This window comes from Kryptolebias marmoratus, linkage group LG3 (assembly GCF_001649575.2).
Source record: "Kryptolebias marmoratus isolate JLee-2015 linkage group LG3, ASM164957v2, whole genome shotgun sequence".
Lineage (NCBI taxonomy): Eukaryota > Metazoa > Chordata > Actinopteri > Cyprinodontiformes > Rivulidae > Kryptolebias > Kryptolebias marmoratus.
The window spans coordinates 2,158,042-2,166,717 of record NC_051432.1 but is presented as its reverse complement, the minus strand read 5'-3'; the positions used below and the strand labels follow the sequence as shown (position 1 = coordinate 2,166,717).

At 40.9% G+C, this 8,676-nt stretch overlaps 2 protein-coding genes across 5 annotated transcripts in view; one reads left to right on the top strand and one right to left on the bottom strand.

Moving 5' to 3' along the window:
* Positions 1 to 608: 608 nt before the first annotated feature.
* gga3a (golgi associated, gamma adaptin ear containing, ARF binding protein 3a) overlaps positions 609 to 8,676 on the top strand; it is a 32,180-nt gene continuing 24,112 nt past the window's right edge. Inside the window, 8 exon segments of the mRNA XM_017427738.3 lie at positions 609 to 710; positions 1,270 to 1,354; positions 1,519 to 1,594; positions 1,684 to 1,782; positions 1,884 to 2,007; positions 2,170 to 2,273; positions 4,850 to 4,930; positions 5,064 to 5,201. Of these exon segments, the coding sequence (XP_017283227.1) occupies positions 674 to 710; positions 1,270 to 1,354; positions 1,519 to 1,594; positions 1,684 to 1,782; positions 1,884 to 2,007; positions 2,170 to 2,273; positions 4,850 to 4,930; positions 5,064 to 5,201 (744 nt within the window). The 5' untranslated portion in view covers positions 609 to 673.
* On the bottom strand, positions 5,561 to 8,643 carry LOC108242726 (TOG array regulator of axonemal microtubules protein 1-like). 4 transcript variants are annotated; one of them, XM_025008457.2, is made up of 5 exons: positions 7,949 to 8,643; positions 7,291 to 7,618; positions 6,989 to 7,094; positions 6,629 to 6,870; positions 5,561 to 6,541 (listed from the first exon to the last, which is right to left on the bottom strand). In XM_025008457.2, exons 1-5 carry the CDS (start codon positions 7,962 to 7,964, stop codon positions 6,235 to 6,237), a joined length of 999 nt encoding a protein of 332 aa, XP_024864225.1. In that variant the 5' UTR covers positions 7,965 to 8,643; the 3' UTR covers positions 5,561 to 6,234. The 4 variants fall into 4 exon arrangements, with proteins under 4 accessions (XP_024864225.1, XP_024864224.1, XP_024864223.1 ...); XM_025008456.2 differs by having other exon boundaries at positions 5,561 to 6,276; positions 6,383 to 6,541; positions 7,291 to 8,641; XM_025008455.2 differs by having other exon boundaries at positions 7,291 to 8,643.

Genomic DNA, 8,676 nt, shown 5'->3' with positions numbered 1-8,676 from the left:
GGTTTCCTGAACTATCCCTTAGTTATGCTGCTATAGGGTAAGAAATAACCTATTTGAAACAGTTCTGTGGTTTTACTAATGATGTTCTTATTTAAACATCTTATAGTGTAAACATGATAGCAGTAACAGGGTTACATGGCCCCCATCTGAACAGAATCTTTCTTTCATTCTGGTTTATTCTACAGGACAGATTCAGCACAGACAAGATGATGAAACAACTCTCCAACATTATAGTGTTTGTATAAAAAAGCTAATTTGCAACACTTGGCTTTAACAATAATAAAAGGCAAAAAAATATATAAATATGTACATAATAATATTATATGTTTATTTTATTTGGTCTATAAAAATGCTAGGGGTTAAGTTTTGATGCAAAATACAGACAGAGATTACTTCAATATCTGTCGTTTTTATCTCTTTTATCAGTAACTAAATACAAACACGCAATAAAACAAAAAAAAAACACGTCAATATCTAAAGAAGGTATGAAGTGCGATAGAAAGTTATCTTTAAATTGTTACACTTCGGCGGTGAAGATTTTTGTTCCTCTCCCCGCACATTCAAACCATGTAGTAAAGGACCGTGATGAAACACGATTACAGAAACGCATTTTTTCTGGAGGCACGTGAAGGCAGCACAAGTCACGCGTTGTTTCCTCTCTGAGAATCCAAATATGGCGGATGATGGGGAGTCATTGGAGTCTTGGCTTAGTGAGTACACACTTAGTCGTCGTTTCCAGTCATGTACGCATACTACCCGTGTGCGAATAGGTATTTTATCACAACAAGTGCTCGAAGTGTTAGCTGGACTTTGGTGACATTACTGTGTTTGAGTGTTCCTGCGCTCTGTTAGTCTGTGCTGTCAGGCTAACAATGCTAATAACATACATAGCAAATGAATGGATGCCAAAACCCGAATTCACCTTTGTTATCGCTTTACTTGTTATCCAAATATCAGCAAAATATGCGAGAGTTACATTCTTGTTCCGTCTGGCTCTGTGTTCAACATTAGCTTTCTGTAGCTGTGAAAACACACACTAGCTTAGCGTTGAAACAAAAACAACTAATAGTGTGAGGTTAATGGCTTGTTCAGAGGAAAATAAGTTCACACACTGACCTAGAAGGGATATGGTTAATGGTTCATTTAGGCCTTAATATCTCACAGCTCCAGCTTTTGTTAAGTTTTCAGGGACAAGCAGAGTAAACAGCAGCTATTGACTTAAATTGATCACTTTCAGGGTCTTTTCAGGTTTTACTGTCTCTTTTTCAGACAAAGCCACCAACCCCTCTAACAGACAGGAAGACTGGGAGTACATAATGGGATTCTGTGACCAAATCAATAAGGAGCTAGAAGGGTATGGCCACACTCATACAATAGGCTCAGATTGTCCTTTAGCACTGAATCACGCCCTTCTAATCAAATCACAGATGCCCTCGCTGTTGTTAACTGATGGGGCCTCTGGTAATGAAAATTCCTACTGCATTGTTGTTGTTGTTTTCTTTCTGTGGCATCTTTCAGTCCCCAAATATCCGTAAGACTATTGGTACACAAGATCCAGTCCCCTCAGGAGTGGGAGGCGATGCAAGCATTAACGGTCTGCAGCTCAGCCATCTCACTGCTTTTCTTTCCCACTCAGATCTCCTTCAACTTCGAACCAATGAGGCTTACTTTTTGCTTTCGTAGGTTCTCGAGGCTTGTATGAAAAACTGTGGGCGACGCTTTCACAACGAAGTTGGAAAGTTTAAGTTTTTAAATGAGTTAATTAAGGTGGTTTCGCCTAAAGTAAGTAGCAAAACTACTTAACCCCATTGCAATATTATTTTAAATGAAAGTTGGGCATCATTCTAAGTTGTTTTTTGTTTTTGTTTTTAATCGTTTTTCAGTACCTCGGAGACAGAGTATCAGAAAAAGGGAAGAGTAAGGTGATTGAGATGTTGTACACTTGGACAGTGTCTCTACCGGATGAAGCAAAGATCAGTGAAGCGTATCAGATGCTGAAATCACAGGGTGAGACGTCTAAATAATCTAAACATTTCAAAGTCACACCTCAAACATGATACGGTTTGCAGATAAGTAACTTTGTTGTGAGTTTTAATTTTGGCCCTTAAAATCAGGCAGCTGGGTTTATCAACTATATATTTTTTATTTTATTTTATTTTTTTATTTCAGGTATTGTTGTTGTAGACCCAGACATCTCTCTTGATGCCACATTAATACCCTCACCTTCTCCTCGACCCAAGAATCCTGTTTTTGATGATGAAAAAAAGGGCAAAGTGAGTGGAACCATTTCTTGCTGTTACTGGATTACTACTTTTCACTTTTATCATGTGTATGTACAGTTTCTTTGTTGTCATTCTAATATAAATGAATAGGGAGAGATTTCATTTATGGTACTTCTGAGTAAATAATGAACAGCTGATTTACAGCTGCTGGAAAACCTTTTAAATACATTAACATTTAATACTTATTGTCAGTGTCAATTTTGTTTGAGACGTGCTTTTGAAAGTTGGCCAGAATGATAAAGTTTTTGGCCAAGCTGATGTTTTTATTTTTATAAAAAACAGACCAATATGAACCAAATTAGAAAACACAGTTTTTATTTTCAGATCTAACAGAACACTGAGCAAAGTTCATAAACTTATATTTTATTTACAGTAAAATAGTTAATACATCAAATAAACCGTACCATTTCTTTTGGCAAAATAAGGTAATTTTAAATTTCATGGCAGCAACACATCTCAGAGAAGTTGGAACAGGCCATGTTTCCCACCATGAACCATCTCCTCGTCTTTTAACAACAGCTTGTAAACATTTTGGACCTGAGGAGAGCAGCTGCCGGAGGTTTTGGAGGAAATGTTGTCCCGTTCTTGTCTGACGTAGGATTCTAGCTGTTCTGGGTCGTCTTTGCTGGACGGAAGAATACGTTGCTTTAAAACCTGGACATACTTTTCTGCATTGATGGTGCCTTTCCAGATGTGTAAGGTGCCTATCCTAGAGGCACTAATGCACCCCCGTACCATCAGAGAGGAAGGCTTTTGAATTACGTGTTGATAACAGGCTGGATGGTTCCTCTCCTTTTTTAGTACAAAGGATGGGGCGTCTATGATTTCTATAATGAATTTCAGATTTTGATTCGTCTGACCACAGAACAGTTCTCCTCTTTGTCTCAGTCCATTTGAAATGAGCTTTGGTCCAGAGAAGATGGCAGTGTTTCTTGATGGTGTTTACATCTGGCTTCTTCTTGCCTGATAGAGCTTTAAGCAGCATTTATTGATGGCTCAGTGAACTATATTTACATAATGATTTGTGGAAGTGTTCCTGAGCCCATTCTGTGATGCCCAGAACAGAATCAGACCTGTTTTTAATGATTTGTGTCCACATTAAGATGTTAGGGTGAACAGTCATATTATCATGTGAGTCTGCTGAGTTTTCAATTTTTGAGTCAGACTTTATATTTTTGTTTTAGTCAGCGCTCTCACATTGTTTTACACAAACATATCAGTTCTAATCTGTGTTGGTCCGGTTCTAATCACCATGAATATTAGTGTTAACTCACACATCTGATCTGCTGCTGTATATTTACACACACACACACATTTTTTCTCAGTATCTGAGCCAAATGAAGGACATAAAATTGATTCTGTTTGAGCTGCAGCTTCTATCTGATTACATACATGAATGCAGAGTGGTTAATAGCTTTGAACGAAACTTTAAAACTAAAAGACACATGAGACAACTGTAGAGTTGATATTTAGTTAGTGCTGTGTAGTTAAACCCTCATGTTGGACCCCCCCTGATCAGCATGTAGAAAAGTCAGATTTTCAGATGTTTCTCACAGTTTGTTTTTTGCCTCCATAGGAGGTTGGCGCAGCTGCTGGTTTTGTGTCTTCTGTAAATCTAATTTAGACATTATTTCAGTAAAAGAGACTTTCTTTTGTACTGAAAGTCTAGCAGGTGTACATAACAGCAGGAAAATGAATTTTAGATACTTTTTTTGGTCGCCCACAACTGCCACTGAACATGTATCAGCACAATTTGCACGTTTGCCTACTCTCTCCTGCTGCTCAGAAACGGTTTCCTTTCTGAATAGTCTTTCTGCTGATGTTCAGAATTTATTGTATGTGTTGGGCAATTTCTTCTTCTTTTTTTTAATCAAGAAAATAGCGTGCACAGCTTAGAATGCAGTTTTGCAAGTCGTGGAAATGGAAATAAGCAGTGTTGCTGTCTAAGCCTATGATGTGGGCATTTTTGTAGCCAGTTGTGTTTTATAAAGAAGTCAGTAATTATTAGAAGGAAAGTCTTGAATATTAACCGGAGGTTTTGTTGTTTGTTTGTTTTTAGGCAGGTCAGAAGCAGTGACTTCTGTAGGAACAAATACTTCCGTTTCATGTGAATATTTTGTTTTTTCAACTGTAAGGACCATTTACATGCTTTTAAAACTTCATGACCAAAGTAAAAGGAAAATGCAAAACATAAAAGGACCTTTTTGGTTTTGTTTTTGTTCTGAATTGAAAATTTTCTCACCCAAAATTTGGTCATTTAAAGGGACCAAAAGCTGTGGGTTTTTCTGTTTGCCTCTTGCTTTCTTAGTCACTGAGAAAAGGTTTAGGTTATGAAATTTCTCAGATGGAGGACAGATTTATGTGCCTCTTTGACACAGTTTACTAACTCAAACACAAACAGATCACACTGCATGTTTACATTGGGCTGACTGCAGTTGATTTACAGATCAGGCTTGGGGCTTTTTTTAGTTTCTGGGAGCTTAAATGGCTTAACTTTTTGCCTGTTTGATATGTGGGAACGAGGGTTGGACTGCAGCTTAACTAACGATTCTCCCTTCTTTCTGCAGAGATTAGCAGAACTTCTGAAAAGCAAGAAGCCCGAAGATCTTCAAGAGGCAAATCGCCTCATTAAGAACATGGTGAAGGAGGTGCGTCACTTCAGATTTCAAGCTGCTTTCTTCCAGAGGAGTTTGAAACATTAGTGTACCCAGTTCTCAGGTTGTAAACACGCTGTTGGCTTTGAGTTTATTCAATAAATGTTGCATATTTTCGGTGTTGCAGGATGAGGTGTGATCACAACGAGCAGCAAAACAAAAAAGCACTCTGGAGGCAGTCAGCAACAGCGTGAAACTCCTTAATGAGATGCTTGCTCACTTCAGCCCAGAGAGCTCCTCTGAAGGCGATAAGGAGCTTATTAAGGTTTGTTCTGTTTGATAAGACTTGAATGAACCCGCTGAATATGATCACTTAGTTTTATGGCAATCATTAACCTTTCTGAAAAGACTGTGGCAAAGTACAAACTTGCACATACAACCACAAAGCAGTCAAAGGTCTGTCTTAATTCATTCTCATAAATGAATGACCTTAATTTAAAGTGTCAAATATGTCCTAGAAGACATTAGAATTATATGAGTGTGACAAACTCGATAAAAGCAGGAGTTCAGTCAGTTTGCTGCTCTGGTGCATACAGCTGTGCGTTAACACAATGCCAAAGTGGAAAGACAACAGTCATTACCTCAGACTTGTAAATATTAAGCAATGACTTTGTGTATTCATAAGGGGAAAACATTTAAGACAGTTGCTAATCTTCTAGAAAACTCACTTTAAGGTCAAACTGTGCAATCCTTAGACAAACTGCAAAAACCCAAGAGCTCCATCTTCACTTTCACAACAGTGTAATTAGGAAAAAGGACTGAAAAGAAGAAGTATGGCTGTTTGAGTTGCCCACTCATTCACTATATAACTTATCACTTATAAAGTTTATAGTTTTCACAGAATTTAATTAGAATTGATCCAGTGACATCTCCTAAATACTTCTCCCTTTTGTTTCAAAAACTCACTTAAAACTTGATAGAATTAAGTTGTTTTTTTTTATAACAATAAAGGTAATGTTTCAAACCAACATGTCCTGCATGTATACAGTAAGACTTGAGGGATTTTTTTCAGTTGAACAATTTATTTATTTATTTACATTTAAAGAATTCACACAAAGGCCCGTGTCGAAGGCCACGGCGGGACAGATGTGACGTCTCTGCATTAGAGTTCATGGATGTCACTTAAGTTCTGGTTTTGGAGGAACAGTTCAAGTTCTTGACACAAAAAGACTTCAGTCCTCCATCTCTGTCCCGGCGTCCCTCTGCTCGCCTACATCCTTCTCGCCTTCTGCAGGACTTTCTGCACAGAGAAACGCTCCTTTTCTTCCACGGCTTTCTGCCACAGCTTCATAAAGTCTTTATGAAGACTCAGTTGTTTGAGGACAGCGAGTCCGTGGGGCCTGTGGAGGAGGACATACACAAATCAAAGCTTTAACGTAGGAACGATGAATTGAACTTAGTGAGTTTTCTATTAGAAGTTGTGAGCTAAAGACGGTGAGAACTGACCTGACTGCAGCTGCAGCATCCAGACACATCTTACTGAGAGCCAGAAGGAAGCGGGAGGTGAAACTCTGTCCTGCTGTCAGCATGGCAGTCACTCCCATCTCATCAGCCAGCAGGTGGAGCTGCTGAGCGGTGCTGGCCCTCACTGCTGCACTCAGGTGGCTGAGGAAGGACACAGATCATCACGTTCCTGTTGATCTCTGCAGCTTGTGCACATCTTCAGAGTTTCTGTCTGCATGTTGACCTCACCTCAGTCCAGTGTTGAGCAGAGCCGTCAGCATGCGGGCGGGGCTGCAGTTCTTCACCATGGCCTCCAGGGCCAGGTTGGCCTGCTGCTGAACAAAGATGTTGGCAGAGGCCTGAGCCACCCTCAGGAGCAGAGCACGGCCTGTTCTCTCCACCTGTACGTCCATGTCCTTCTGCAGGTGGGTGTAGAGAGAGCCGAGGGTGTCTATGGCTGCACAGGCCACGGAGGAGCGCAGGTTCTTTATCTGAGGGGTCAGAAGGAGAACCAGCAGTGAGGAGCCAAGCTTCTACTACAGATGGTCCAAGTGTCCATTCTTATGGACACACGTGGACAAAAGAGCTCAGAGTAAACAGAGACGGTACATCCTCTATCAGGGCCAAACACACTTCATGCAGTTTGTCCATCAGTGTGTCTGGGTGGTGCTGTGCCAGAGCTCGGAGCAGTTCCAGCCCCTCCACTTTCTTCTCCCTGTGAAAAGAGGAAGGAATTATTCTGCTGCACTCTGCCTGCAGGATCCAGGTCACAGAAAAGCATCAAAGCAGAGTTGTTAGTTTGTCCTGACTGTCTTAGAGCTCAGTGGGAGATGCAGAAAAACATGAAAGCTGAAGTTGTCTGCTCTGCAGGTAGGAAAGGTTAGAATCTGCTGTCTGGGTCAGAGGTTTACCAGTCGTCTTGGCTGAGATGCTGGAAGACCAGAGACAGACTCTGGACAGGGTTTGGCAGTGGCTTAAGCTCCTCTTTAGGCTGAGCTTTTACAGTCTGGAGGGCTGGTTTCTTCATGTTTGTGGTCTTTGTGGAGCCCACAGCTGCTCTTCGAGCAGGTCTTTTAGTTTTGGGTGGGTCAGGTTTTGGAGCTGGAGCAGGACGAGTCTTTTTAGGAGCCGCGGCGGGTCGAGGCAGAGGAGCAACCGAGTTACGTCGGAAAAGTCGTGGCCCTTTTTTGACCGGTTCCCCCTGAGGTTCAGCTTTCTGAAGACTGACTGCTTCTTTCTCTGTTAGCATCGAGATTAAAATATTCATCACTGACTGTAACTTCATTTCACTCACAGTAAAGCTGCTAAGTTTTCAATAATGTGCACAAAATGTTTGTTCTGTCTCTGAAGTTTCACTAAACGACAAAAATACAAACTAAACACAAGAATAAGGAACATAAACATCAGATATTTCCACATTTCTGAGTAAAACATTCAGATTTGTCATCAGAAGTTGGAGGCTGAATGTTGTTGGAGGCTTTCTTGTTAAATTTATCTGCTGGGTTTAAATGTCGCTGTTTGGTTGAAATGATGTGAAGTTTTTATGAGAACAAGTGTAAAATAACTGACCTTGTCTTCTAAGCATCCCCCCGATCCTCACAGGGATGAGGGACTTTCTCCTTCTGGGCTGTGGAGCAGCGGGTGTAGGAGGAGGTGGGGCTGGCACCTCGTCAGGAGTTGTGATGAGAGGGATGGCTCTCAGCTCCTGGGGAGTCTGAGTATCAGCTGAGCTGGAGCTGTTTGTGGTGCTGGCAGACAGTGATATGCTGACACTCTCCTCTCTGAGGTGGAGGGGGTCCTCCGAGAACAGAGGGGAGATCCTCCATCCTCTGAGTGCAGCTTGATGCCGGCGTCTGTCTGGAGGCTCCGGAGACCTGGAGGCTTTGAGACCCAGTCTCCCCAGAACCGCAGCGGTGCGAGCTGCTGCTGCAGAACAGATCCTGTCCACACGTCCAATCCAGGATTGTCCGTGAGGCTTTTCATGACCCAGAAAGAAGAAAAGGTTCTTTTTAAACCACCCACAGCTGACACAAGAGCTTTCAGATCAGTAATAATAAGGAAAATATCAAATCAAACCAAAACTAAAATACAGGTGAAAACAAATCAATGAAATCAGTTCTTTGTACAATAAAAGTCCAGATATTCTAACATCTGCTGAAGGAGCTGAAGTTTAAAGAAGCAGAGCACTAGCTAAACGTAGCAAAAGGTTATCTAAATGCTAAAAGTAAGAAAAGGCTAGTTTAATGTAGCAAAATGGTAGTTAGAAGCTAAAAGTTCCAAAATGCTAGCTAAATGCT

Excerpts from the sequence above, each read along its gene's own strand:
- LOC108242726 (XM_025008455.2), bottom strand. The coding sequence starts at position 7,664 with ATGAAGTTACAGTCAGTGATGAATATTTTAATCTCGATGCTAACAGAG. Across the intron at positions 7,095-7,290 it reads CATCTCAGCCAAGACGACTG|GGAGAAGAAAGTGGAGGGGC; the intron begins GTAAACCTCTGA and ends CTCTTTTCACAG. Across the intron at positions 6,871-6,988 it reads GTTTGGCCCTGATAGAGGAT|ATAAAGAACCTGCGCTCCTC; the intron begins GTACCGTCTCTG and ends CTGACCCCTCAG.